Source organism: Leptosomus discolor, chromosome Z (assembly GCF_034619465.1).
Source record: "Leptosomus discolor isolate bLepDis1 chromosome Z, bLepDis1.hap2, whole genome shotgun sequence".
NCBI lineage: Eukaryota > Metazoa > Chordata > Aves > Leptosomiformes > Leptosomidae > Leptosomus > Leptosomus discolor.
The window spans coordinates 82,853,939-82,868,002 of record NC_141419.1 but is presented as its reverse complement, the minus strand read 5'-3'; the positions used below and the strand labels follow the sequence as shown (position 1 = coordinate 82,868,002).

Genomic DNA, 14,064 nt, shown 5'->3' with positions numbered 1-14,064 from the left:
TGCCAGGCTGTTTCCGGTAGATAATTGGAGTGAAATGCTTTTAGTGTTCTCACCACTCCCAGGCTGGGAGCATGCTGATCTGCATCCAGCCATGAGGTGGAGTAAATGTTCTTTGTTGTTTTATTCTCTTGGGATCTGTACAAAAAGAGAAACGCTCAGCACTGCAAAGTTATTTCAGTGAGAACTTGTGAAGATTCCCTTGCCTCTAGAAAGGGAAGAAATTGGGGCTGGGAAGAGAGAAAACCAAGTGAAGTCTTATAGGAAAGCAGGGAAAGAGGGAGTATCACTTCCAGCACCTCTTCTCACTCATGCTGACCTGGAGTAAGCCCCAGCCCAGGACTTGCTATCTGGGAAACCTCAGGTGGCACAAGGTGATGTACAAGGTGTAAAGCAAGGACCACCAAGCCTGAGGTGAAGAAAAGCTTTAGGGCTGAAACTCCTGGTTAATGCTAAGCTAGAGGTATCTAAGCAGGAGTACTGTCATGTTTAGGGATCTGAGGGGATCTAACTGTGAGCGAAGTGGTCTATATAGATGCAGCAAATTCTCCTCTAGTTTCTTCCTCAGTCTGATAAGTATCTGTACAGCTGTGTCCCCATTTCTGTGGTGGTGCAGTGTATCCAAGTGTTGGAGCCCTTGAATCGCTGGTAAGTCTTGATTGCTCTGAGCAGCCTCACCTGGAATCTCCACCAACACCCCCTGCTCATGGGTCCAGGAGTCCCACTTCAGCTCAGCTCTCAGCCTTCACTCCTGAGTAATGCTGTGGGAGTTACTGATCCCTCACCTCAGCCGTAGCTGTGTCTTTGCATGCTTATGGGCCACATAAATCCAGGCCCAGATATGGACTAACTTCCTGGCTTGACCTCAGACCTGCCTTGTCATCATGGATCTGCCTGCTGATCTGAGCTCCTGGTTGAACCTGGCCATGGTCTCTGGGCCTGCTCCGCTCACCTTGCTCAGCTGCTGTAGGACAGGGCCCTGGCTGGCAAATCCCCTCCCCTGACAGCCATGGGATCTCGTTTTGCTCCCCTCCCTTAGGGAGGAACCGGACCTCGCTGCTCCCTCACACAGGGAGCCCAGAGAAGACGGAGGGTTCAGCTTCCAGCTGAAGATGGCAGTAGGAGCAAGGACAGTAAAGCTTGCAACATTTCCATGTTGGTATCAAATTAAGAAGCCCCAAAAGCTAGTGAAGTATTTGCCCATCTCCTCTCTGTTCTTATTCAGCAGTTTTCTTTCACTGACATATGGCCTTGCTCTACTTGTTTACCAAGCATGATGTCAGCAGAGTCCTGAGGTGGCATCAGATGGACTCTTGTTTGGATTAGTTCAGTTTTTTATCTTGTAAGCAAAAGTTAATATAGCAGAATAACTTGCACTTGTAATCAAAGCTGAGCGGTGATGTAGGAGCTGGCCAGTGGACATGGCCTTGCAAGCAGTCAGTCTGTGGTCTTTGCGCTAGGGATTTCCATTGTCTGTATTCCAAAGAACCAACTTAAACGGAACAGCTGACTGAGGCAAGACACAAATGGATGGCGAAAGTAAGAAATAGTTATAAACTGCTTCCTCAAAAAATCAAGAATTCTGTCTCATTGGGCATTTCTTATTCTGAGCACGTAACTTGACTCAAGTTTATAGGCCAGCTGCTTCATGTTTAAGGTTTGCTGTGCAGTTACTGTCCTATCATTAATATTGATGACAAGAGTTTCTATAAGATCAAGAACATGTCCTTAAAGCACCCAGTATCTTGGCAGTAGCACATTTTTATTTCTGACTTGCCTAAGAAGCTGTTTCAGTAGAATAGCAGCAATCCTGCACTAAAAATCTGATCACTCCGTTTGTGAAATGGGCACCTTGGATACAAGATAGGAATAACAAATCCAAGAGACACTGGTGCTCCTTGGTGCCTGGGCATGCTGCTAAACCATGGTCTAAGGGAAAGAATTGAAGCCTACCTTGAGGCAGCTGCACTTTCTGCAGTGTTGATGGTAATCTGTTGCTTCTTCCTTCCTAGATCTCTTCCATCTTGATTTCAGGCTCCAGAGTTGAGTTGTTTTGACTCTGACGTTTAGTCCTCAGTTCATGAGTTTTTCCTTATCTTTTAGAGAAGTGATGGCTTTCAAAGACAAAATGCTGTAGGCTTTGCTGTAATATTTGGATTGCTTCAGGTCCTTGTTGGAGTTTGTCCTCCTAAATCTCATCAGGTTATATGCTAATAGCCCTTCAGTTAATTGATGTTGTCTTTCTAGATCAATTCCATCCAGACTTCCTTTGAATTCCATCCCTAATTTGTGCAGAGCTTATCTAATAAATCCGTGCAGCTGTGATCCACAGCCCTGATGATCAAAAGCATGTATGTTTTTCTACAACTCCTGCAGTTGTGGAAGACTCTTTCATGTTTCTCTTACCTTGTTTTCTAATGGCATATAACAACAAAGCAATGTACTGCAGAAAGAGCAACTAGCTCTGTGTTTTATGGTTAAAATAAACCTCCCTTCAAGCAAGGAGAAATAGGTTGTCTTTTTTCTACTTAATGCAGGTTTTCTAAAGCCAGGTACTAAGTTTCCAGTTCCCTAAAACTTTCTCAAGTGGGGCCTGTTTTATTCCCTTTGTCTGGGTGAGATGGGTTGCATAAAAATACAGTGGTGTTTGTGTTACAAAGGAGTAGACCTTAATTCATAGTCCAAGGAAATACCTACTTCTTAAACTTCAAATTTCACTAAATCTGACATGTTTCTTGTTCTTGGTAAAAGCAGTTTGTGTTCTAGTACGCTGGCCATGATTATCCTCAGATGTTTTGGGGACAGTGACTCCATAAGATGATGGTTTGTGTGGCTGAGGGGACACATGTAGGACAGATATCCCCTTCAGGTATAAGAAGAAAGCAATACTTTGTCCTTTCTGAAAGCATCGTAGGTCCTGTGCTCACTGCCAGTAAATCTTGTTCTTGTTTCTCAGGAGTGAGAGCAGATGTAACTTTCAGAACCACCCTTTCATTAGCAGATGTTCCTACTTCTCCCTTTTTTGCCAATCCACAGCTTAGCATATCATTGCAGCTGTGTTCATGGGGTACACTTCACTGCAGGAAAACAAACTTGTGAGATGTAAACATCTTGGTTCCTAATGAGCCACCTGTGAATGTAAAGAGTTACAAGAGATGGGAAAACCAGCTGAGCTGGTGTTATACTCATCCTCATTTGTTAGCTTGCAGGGTTGGTGGTGTCTAGTTGGAGCAGTCCTTCCACTTCCTTCCTGTGTGAGTTCTGAAGTTTCTGCATTGGAGGAGTTTCGAGCCTCAAATAGCCAGATTTCAGAAGTCATTGCGGTCAGGGGGGTGTTGAGTGGCTTGAAACAAACATTTTTCCTGCTTTCCAATGATTTTACATGCCCCACCCCATCCCTAAATAATTTACCTAATTCTCCTGGATTGAGAGGCTGGCTGATGCTTTTTCTTTCAGTGGGTTACTTACCTTGGTGCTGTGTACCTGTTGCTCTATTCCTTAACCACAGTTCATACCTAACTTGCCTTGTGTTAACCTTTCCATAGCAGTTCATTTGCACCTCCAAGGGTGCACTTTGGGAGGTGAAATTCTGAGTGGCACAAGTCTGTGTTGCCTTCAAACCGTTAGGACACTATATTACTTCACAGTGTGAAACAGAAAATAGTTACCAAAATAAAGGTGATAATGCTTGCTACTTGCTGTCAGTCATCAACTTGGTAAATCTTCTAGAAGGTAAAAGGGTTGTTGTGATTCATTTCACAATGAAGTTACAATGTGGTGTAAAAATAGGAATGTGGTTTCGTGTGAATATAACTGTGTATAGCACTGTTCATTACTTCAAAAGATTTGGCTTGTTGCCTGCAGAGGAAAACAGGAGACTATTTCTTTTTTGGTACTTAATTTGTGTTACACCAGGTATGTAAGAAATATGTGCTATTCAAAAGGGGCCTATGTTCTACTGAGGTTATAAAAGCTCCAGAAAAGGCTCTTGATCTTGCTATGTGTTATGAAGAGTATTAATAGCATTGTGAAATGGCTTTTCATAAAACTAATACTTGAATTAAATCTGAACAGCCTGTCTTACTCTTTACTACTTTTGCGCAGTGTGCGTTTGGTTAATCAGCTTTAAACAAGACAGCAGTGTAAGCCCTTGACCTGTATTACTATCTGCAATGTTTATTTTCTATTTGAATGCTAACATAAGACAGCCCTATTACTTCAAAATTATGTGTGGGGTGTTTTTGTGGTGTGATCTTGGAATACCCTCCCTGTTCTAATACTACCGCTGATAAATGCAAATTTGACTGGTTAATAAGATGGTGTGACTTGTTCTTTTGGTATAGATATCCCTGAAGAAGAGGCCAGATACTGGACCAGAAAATTAGAACAAATAAACTCACTGGGAGATGATGAGGTAAATATCTAAATTGTATGAAGGTTGAATGTAGCTCCGAATGCCTTATAACTTGCTTTTATTCTTTATGTTAGATACCTGTGATTAAGATAACCACTGAAAGTTTGTAATTTCAAGTCTTCCATGAACCATTTACAGAACTGTTTTCTGAAGTGTTTCTTGCGTGCTGGAAGTGCTTGAATAGTGAGAAATGTTTTGTTGGTGCACATACACTCAAGGAGAGGTATCACCATGCTTTAACTTGGAAGAGGAGAGTGAAACCATTTTTGTCAAGCTGTGGTAAATTCTTTTAATTTGTGAAATCAGGTCAAAAAGGACATTTTTGGAGTTGGCTGTTTCTGGGAAGAAGAAAAGTGAGATACCGAATCTTTCTTGGAACTGAGGACTGTTGGAGCTGTTAGCTTTGTCCTAATCCAATTGTAAATGTCTCAGTTTATGTGAATCTTGTATTGTAGTACCTGCTAGCTATGGCTTTGGTTTCCTGTTTTTTCTAGGGTGTGCTTGACTAAACAGCTATAAACTAAAAGTTACCTTTTTTTTTTTAGACTGTTAAATGATTAAAGCTTTTCTTGACAGTTCAGTCTGATTGCAAAATCAGATCACAGAATCATAGAATCATAAAGGCTGGAAAAGACGTCTTAAGATCATCAAGTCCAACTGTTGACCTAATACCACCATGCCCACTAAACCATGTCCTGAAGTGCCACATCAACACGTTTTTTGAACACCTCCAGGGATGGTGACTCCACCACTTCCCTGGGCAGCCTGTTCCAGTGTTTGACTGCTCTTTCAGTAAAGAGGTTTTTCCTGATGTCCAATCTAAACCTCCCCTGGTGCAACTTGAGGCCATTTCCTCTTGCCCTATTGCTAGTTATCTAGGAGAAGAGACCAACCCCCCACCTCGCTACAACCTCCTTTCAGGTAGTTGTAGAGAGCCATAACATCTCCCCTCAGCCTCCTCTTCTCCAGACTAAACAACCCCAGATCCCTCAGCTGTTCCTCACCAGACCTGTTCTCCAGACCCTTCACCACCTTCGTTGCCCTCCTCTGGACACGCTCCAGCACCTCAGTGTCCTTCTTGCAGTGAGGGGCCCAAACCTGCACACAGCATTCGAGGGGCGGCCTCACCAGTGCCCAGTACAGGGGCACGATCACCTCCCTGCTCCTGCTGGCCACACCACTTCTGACACAGGCCAGGATGCTGTTGGCCTCCTTGGCCACCTGGGCACACTGCTGGCTCATGTCCAGCCGACTGTCGACCAGCACCGCCAGGGCCTTTACCGCCGGGCAGCTTTCCAGCCACTCCTCCCCAAGCCTGTAGCGCTGCATGGGGCTGCTGTGACCCAAGTGCAGGACCTGGCACTTGGCCTTGTTAAACCTTGTACAATTGACCTCGGCCCATTGATACAGCCTGTTCAGATCCCTCTGCTTTGATTTGACGTATTAATGCCTGTACCAGCAGTTTAGTATTTAAAAAAACCCCAAAACCGTATGTTGATGCCAACATCATTGAGTAGGAACTTGCATGCATGAACTCTTGATCGGTCTCTTTCCGTAGCAAGATAACTTGCAAAATGTTCTGCCAGTGACTTTAGGAGTTTTTTGTTCTGGGATCTTTCATCTATTATTTTCTTCTCCTTATGGGAGTCATTTGGTTTACTGTGAAGATGAAGAAAAATAAGGTGGCTTTTCTTTTTGACAGAAGAAAGACCGATATTTGGGTGGATAAAAACGTAACTGCTTGAGGGCAACTTCTCCTGCCTTCGTAGAAGTTTGAGTACCTCTTGGCGTTGATGAAAAGCTCAATCTGTGATTTGGCCTGTCAGTGATACTACTGTGGTGCCGACCTGCTCCTGTGGACTGTAGCAGCAGTCTGTACCAGGTACTTCAGTGAAGCATAGGTGCCCTCTAGTGCTCCACTGAACTGGTACTTGCTGAAAGATATCTTGAGCTTTGTGAGACTCCTCTTTCCCTGGAGTGCCATCCATCCGCAGGCTAAGTGCGTGCTTTTATCAAATACCAATTACAAAATCATGTCTCTGTATTTGTGACCTAATGATTTCAAATTTATTGTGGATGTGCCCTGTCATCAGTGAGAAAATGAAAAAATGTAAGAACACCTGTGCAGGGCTTGACCTGAGGTTGTTCTTGTCCCGTGTCTGACAGTGACCCAGGGTGGGGATGATAACTTCCTTCCATATTCACCTAATTTGCAGTGACTTGTAGTTCAGGAACTTACAGAGCCAGAGGCAGTATCTTTGTGTTTAACAACACTTGATGGATTTTTCTTCTGTGGATGTCAGTTGCCGTTTGAACGCACCCAGGTCAGTTATGTTGTAGCAAAGGAATTTGGCACCTTAATTGTGCATTGCCTGAAGAAATATCTTATTTGTTCTCAGTAAACAAACCTTTATGTTGTGAAACCAGCTGGAGACAGGTTTATTTGGAGAAGTTGAATGACTGATCCTCATTCATCCAGTCTGTGCCACTCAAGCTTTACAGACCTCAACTTCTTGCCTGGCTTTTGGGCTGGAGAGTCCTACTCTGCATAGTGGTATTTGGTACAGGAAACCTTTGTGCCTTCATCTTCTTTTCTGTGCATTAAGTTCAGCTGTCTCTGTTTGTGACAAGGGATGAACAGACTGTAGTTGCACAGCAGTATTCAAGACGCAGGTTCATTTGGAGTCTATATGATGTCTATTCCTACAAACACTTAATATTTGGTTTTCTTGGGCTGATGCCTTAAAAAGAACAAACTACTGCCATTTTTGGATCTCTGAGTGTAATAATTCAGAATGCATTGCTGTACTGTGCTGCTGAAATTGCTCATCAACAGTCTTCCTTTCACCACTTTGTCAACCAGTCAGTGCTGTGAGATCCAGCAGTTCTTGTTTTCTCAATCCTGATTAACTCTGCCAGTTGGCAGTTTGCTGATGGTAAGACTAACCACCTTTCAGGATGACTTGTGCATTTTAAATAGCACAGATTGGAAAATAGCCACAGGGGAAGTCTGCAGGTTGTCACCTTCCATGTAATAAACTGGTCATTAATCCTTACCAAATCCAAGGAAAGGCTTTCTGGTGCCCTGTTTTGCACAGATTGCAGCACCAGGTTGCTAAGGTTGCCACTTCCTTTGTCGTCAGACCTTTTTTCCCTAGCAAAGACTATTCTCATTATTTCGCTCAATTGTCCTAGTGTTCTCATAGCTCTATGTAATAGGAGACAGAGGAGAATAACAAAATAAAACCACTAGCATTCCCCTAGGGAATGCTTTGATGCTGTAACAAACAGCTTTGTAAAAACTCAAAGCTGGCTAATTGAAATATCTCTGTGTTCTCTAATTTAATATTAAATTAGATGAAAAATTCTTCACTTTAGATGTACAGTGGATCACAGGAGAGTTTGTAAACATTGGCTGGGTGAACATTGTATTACTGCACTGCCAGGCACACGAATTATCTAGCTGCTTCAGTCAACTGCAGTGTTGCTGTGGGCCCCCATGAGTTTTGTACTGTTGAAGCTGTGCTTGAGTGTCTAAACATAAACAGGCTTATACTCAGTTCTGAGCTCCCTGTCACAGTGAATCAGATCTTTCAGATGTCTAATTTGAGGTCTCACAATTGAGAACAGGGCCTGTAGCAAAGGAGACTTCACCGTAACCAGATGTGCACTTTTTAACACCTGGTTTTGGCATGAAAAAAGTGGAGACTTCTGGGAGTGTGTCTGAATATGGCTGTTGAGGAGAATATTTAATGTCTTGATGCTACCAGGGATGTTTTCTCTTAGGCGTGGAATGCTCTACTCTGGAAGCTGTTTCGTAAAGTTACCATTTGCTTTCTTACCAGTCTGTGTTACTTTATTTTTTTTTTTTTTCTGTTTTTCTGCTTTAGTATTCCTTTCAGGAAGAAGTCCAGAAGAAACCATTGCCCAGTGCTGCCTCCCAGTGTTGTAAGTTAAACTTTATTCCTTCTCCATATTTTTTCCTCTTGCAGTGCACTTTATTTCCTTCTCTCATTAGTTATCAAACGATGGTACATCTGAACAATATTTTGTTGTTAGAAGTACTTAAATTTCTGAGAAGCAAATAAATTCTGTCAGTTTTGAAAAACTGTGCCCCTCAAAATGTGGATCTGAAGCTTTTGATGCTAGAAAGTGAAATCAGGCATTGAGTCTTTAATCTGTTTGTGTCCTATGTGCTATAGGAACAGAAGATATGTTCAAAATCACCTAGATTGTCAAACCCTTGTAATAACAGTGTAAGTAAAAAATGCTGAGTTTTTTCATCTAAGTCAGGCTATGTTCTCTTTAAGTGTCGTGTGTTGAATATTATTTTTATGACTAATGGAATTTTAAGAGGAGGAGGATAGATGGAGACTGGTGCTGCTGGTAGCCTTTTAAAATGCACGAGAGGTCTGTGTACTTGATGCCTAATTTCTTTGATATTACTTTTCAATGTTGTGTTGATGGATTAAAAATATTTTTACTAATTTCTGCTTATCTCATCTTGCATTCTTTTATGCTTCTGAAAACATGGATTGAGAAATAACCTAGGACATAATGTATCTGGTGGTCTGCAAAATTAGATTTCTGAAACACTGCTTTTAATGTACAATAGATGAAAGCTCAGTGATACCTCTTACGAATGTCTTATATACTTTTGGCAATAACATTAATAAAACTCTAGTCTTGTAATTTAAACAAATCTTTTATCCACTACTTCAAATCCTGTAAGACGTGTATATTGCACTTTGCAGGCTGTTTATCCATTAGGCTGATTATAGGATCTCTACAAAACTGTTAACATTAGGAAATGTTAATTACTGTTTACTTTTTTTGAGTAGAATTAATTTATCTGTATACTGTTGTTGTGTTATCTTGAAAATGTCTTCAGCAAAATATGGACATTAACCAATTGCCTAGGAAATCTGAATGTGTTGTGTAGCTGGAACATGCACAAAGCTATAGGAAAGTATTCCATCAGTGGTACCCTAGGTAACACCATATGCACACTCCCTTTTTTCTAAAAAGAGTGTGTGTAAAGAATAAAGCACTTTTCTGTTTGTTTGTTTTTAAATAGGCAGAAAAGTACAATTAATTTGTAAAGCCTATGAATAAGAAACCTTGCTGGAGAAACTAGTGTTTGACTAAATCATACTAGCATAGTATGCAGAACCTCTAATGTCAAAAGATCAAAGAAAAACAGTCTGGTATGAAGTGTCCAAGAAATGAATGTGTTATTGCTGAAATGACTTTCCTGGCTATGTGCCCTGGACTTTGCTTTTGTTTGAGAGTAGCTGGTTTGATTAACTCTTCTAAGCATTGGGATGTATGGGTAAATTGGGATGAATGCTTCTGTGTAGGGAAAATAGCTGCACCTATGGTGCTTTTACATCCTTAAGCTCTTGCAGCCAGTTTGTTCCCTGGAGGACCAACTCAGCTCTTGCGAGCAGACACAGTAAAGAGTAGAACTGCAGCTGCCCTTTTTGTGTTGCCTGTTAACAGCCTGCATCTTGCTAGAAAGTGACCTTTTACAATAATTAGTTGAAGGCCCCTGTTTTGAACAACTAATATTGCATAAGAATTAATCATTCATGGGATTAAAACACTCATTAGAATTGATATTTAATATTTCATAGCAGTATGTGGTTAATGTATTTAAGAATTTTATAGTAATTCAATAAAGCTTGTGGCACTGCATGTATTTTTGCTTATCTACTGCCTGCAAGTATCCAACATCTGTGAATGTCCAATTACTTACATGGACAAATATAAAATAGACATTTAACATAGAAGTACTTTTGAAAAATTAACACGGCCTGCAATTGATCTGTGCATAAGAATTGCAAGCTTGCCTGAATGTGGCATAGTCGTTTGGAAGTCAAGAAGTCCACCCAGAATATGCATTGATTGTGTCTCTATTGAAAGCTGACCTGACCTTTGTACGTGACGCAGGAGCTTGATCTGCTTTTACATAGGAGCAGGGTGGGTGTCCTTCCCTAACCTAAAACACGTTGAGTACGGAGCGTTCTTACTTACCATGTGGGTAAATAATTGATAGATATATTTTTAGATACAGTAAAAATATCCTCAGGAACATTTGCGAGGCTCCTACAATTTTCTGTCACAATGTGCTAGATGAGATGTGATCACTGCTGGGAGCAGGACAGAGTCAGCTGGACAACAGACTTAAGTATTTAGAAGGAGCAAAAAACCTTCTCGATGTGAGTAGTTTTTGCCCCATGAGAATATCTTCCCAAATCCTAAAAATATGAAATTGTCTTAAAACCTGTTGTACTATAGAGCAAAAGGGCAGTAAAACCCTTTATATAGCTTGCATTTCAAGAAGTAACAATATAACTGCACATGCCACTGGTGTCCTGCTTAGCCTTCTTGCAGCTCTCAAAAGACTCTTCTGGCTGCTTTGCTCTAGCTAGAGAAACTCCTACTCCAGCAGGCAGGGTTGGGTTCACTAAACAGGGAAATACACGTCCTTACATGTTAAAATGAGATGATACTTCTGTCCTCTTCTGCTTCTGTATTTTCCACATGTCTGTTCCCTCTCCCAAACCACCTTTTCTCATGATTGTTTCCCCATCTCCTGCGTGGATGGAACTTGTTCTGTAATCTCTCCTGAGTAGAAACGGGCAGAAGGATGGAGCAGGATGTGAAAGAAGAGAGCTGGGCCATGTCTGAAAGCCAACATCTGATCTGTGAGGGTGGGTTTTCATCTCTGGTCATGTGTGGGCTGCTGCCTTGGCATGGTGCCGTGGGAAATATCAGTCCAGACTAGGTGTTTTAATTTTTCTGGAGATTACGGAGCTTTCAGGCACGCTTTCACAGTCTCAAATGCTGCTTTGTTCTTAGAAGATTTCTGAGGTAATGCAGGATTCAGGCTTCCTGCCTATTCTTAAAGGAAGCAGGTGGGTCTGTTCTTGTACATACAGTCTCTTCTAAGCCCTACTGATTTTGGCACTTCCTGCCTCTTCTTTCATCATACTTAGCCATTTCATTTTTATCTCCCAGCTTCTGTGCTTCCCTATATATTTCTCCTGTCCCAGAAAGATCAGATGCTTCCAGTTGATTTAACTTTCAGTGATCCCAACTCATAAGCAAAGCAATATAGTGCCCATGGATCCAGTTTTGTTTGCATTTATATTAAATGTAATCGTAATTCTTTATTTCCTGATACCTCATTGTTGGATAATTACAGCAGCCTCATATTGGCTTTTACCTGCAACCTGAAATTGAATGTAAATTAAAAAGAAGGAAAGCTTTTGTTGTCTGGAAATTAACTTTAAATGAAGCAGCTTGAAAAAATGTTATTTGGTTACTTTGGCATTCATTGAGTCAATAAGCTCTAAGTTATTTATTCTGGTAGGTATAGATTTATTTTCCTTGTATGCTCAAGTTCATTTCTGGTAACATAAAAGTCCATTAAAATCCATAAGAGAGTCATTCTGTCAGTATTTTAAATGCAGCTCTGACTTAGAGCAGACACTGTGCAAACTGGGATGAGAAAGGTGTTCTGTGTCTCTGTGGAAAAGATTTGGCAGTCTTAGTTAATATCAGCTACTGTAAATGCTATACAGTATATATATACGCTATACCATTTGTCAGGGAGTTTACAAATCTGAAATACATCAGGTTTGTTCAGTATGACTCTCAGAAAAGATAACCTAAGTGCCACTGAATCAACCAGTTATGTCTGTCCTCTTATCTTTGATAATCTTTCTGAGAATGCTTTAGCCTCCCTTTTCTGCATATATTATTTTTCTTCCATTTCTTGAGTCTGTGTAGTGCTCTTCACAGTAAGATCTTGATAGACCACAGCAGACCATAGTTCTGTATTGCATGTCTTTTGCTCTGTAAAATCCCTGTCTACCAGGGCTGTCGGTTCTTTTTTTTTTTTTACTGCAGGTTTTGTTTGGTTTCTTTTTATGTTGCTTGGCTCTGGATTGTGAGTTGGTGCAAAGAAAGAAATAACTTTTCAGACACACTGTTTTACCAGCAAAAAGAACTAAAGGTAGCCTGTGCTTGATCTGCCAGCAGATCAGAGAGAAAGGAGCAAGAGAACATCTCCTCCAGGAGAATAAGAAGGAACCCTAAATGCTACCTGGAAAGTGTGCATGCGCACATGCATGCAGGAAAAAAAAAAAAGCTACTGCTTTGTTGTAGAACATAAGCAGCCTTTTAACTACTTAAAAGCAAAACGATTTATGCATGTTATAGGAATGTGTGTCGTTTGATGCCAGACCAATTTGTTATATTGACCCTTCTTTCCCACTAGTATTTGAAGCAATCTATTTCTGCAAAACACATAAGGCAAAATTCTTTTAATATCTACACATTCACTACTATTTCAAAAGCACCAAGGGCTGACTTTGAGCGGTTTCATTCCTGATGCCCATTAGTTCTCTTTTTAGGAGCTCAAATTCCACTGATGGGCCAGAAAGGCGTGTGTATTCCTCTGCATAGACTGACTCTAATGCTGAGATTATGATGCTTTCCATGACACTTTGTTTGCCAAAAAGCCAGATGACTGCCTTCCCTGCCCCTGACTCCCCAGCCAGCCCTGATAACATCCACACTGATTTTGTGTTTAGGGTACTGCACTGTGGATGCTCCCATCTTTATGCTACCATTAATGTGCCGTTGGGTTGGGGCTATGAAACTCTGCTGGTAGGATTTCCACAGCATGGGTTGTACGGATCCAGCAGAAGTGGTGGCACTGAGTGCGCAGATCTGGGCAGGCTGTGGGTCCAAGGCAGCTGGGTAAAGCTCTTGCTTAAAGAGCTTGGTTGGCAGGATATGCATTGCAGCCTGCTTTCATGGAATCAAGTCATAACCATCCAAGGTTACATGTGCACCTGTTTGAGTGTGCCATCTTGTGCTGTTGTTGAATCCTGTGGTTTATTCTAGTCAAAGATGATGTTGGCTGCCATCCACCAGTGTTAAGCTGGGTGAACTGACCCTATGGCAGTGAATGTGCTGAAATGACATCCTATTAAGAGAATATATTTTTTCCCCTCTTTGGGAACAATATATGAAGAAATGTTCTGCTGTACCAGGCTCTCAAGGCTAGGCAGCATTGAGATGCTTTTAGGCAGGCCACAACTTGACCTTAATCACTCAGAGATGTATGTTCTGTAATAGTGCAGTGGCAGGCAGCGTAGTTGGTTACGATTGCTGGGAGGTGATACTGCCCTTCTTGGAGAGGTGTATGCTATATGTCTCGATTCTTGCTGGTTTTCTTCCCTGGTTACCAGCCTGCTTCTGCGCTTAGGAACAACAGAGGTCAGCAGCTACTTATGGTATCTCTAGACCAGGCCAGTTTGGAAAGAGTAAGGAAAGAGGTCAATGATTTTTTTACCCTTCTCAAGGGCAAGTGACACTAAAGATAGTTCTGCAGTTATTGAAAAGCTGTGCTCTAGTAAGAGTAAAACTACTGGCCATAGTGCACATAGTAAGTCTTACAACAGTCCTCAAGAAATGTTCAGTGTAAGTGTAATTCAAAACAGAACACATGAATGACTTTTTCTCTCTCTTTTAATTAAGCTAGGCAGAGGAGAAACTGCTCCTGTGTGTACAAGTGAAACCATTGTATGAGCTGTTTTGTGGTAGTTTGCTGATAGGTTAGGAACATGGGTTCCTTG

At 41.4% G+C, this 14,064-nt stretch overlaps 1 protein-coding gene across 2 annotated transcripts in view; it reads left to right on the top strand.

The window, feature by feature from the left end:
• The window catches only part of UNC13B (unc-13 homolog B), a 195,971-nt gene that overhangs the window by 12,024 nt on the left and 169,883 nt on the right, over positions 1-14,064 (top strand). For both annotated transcript variants that reach the window (XM_086479680.1, XM_086479681.1), the window contains 2 exons: positions 4,341-4,411; positions 8,302-8,359. In XM_086479680.1, coding sequence (XP_086335806.1) covers positions 4,341-4,411; positions 8,302-8,359 — 129 coding nt within the window. The remainder of the gene's footprint in view (positions 1-4,340; positions 4,412-8,301; positions 8,360-14,064) is intronic.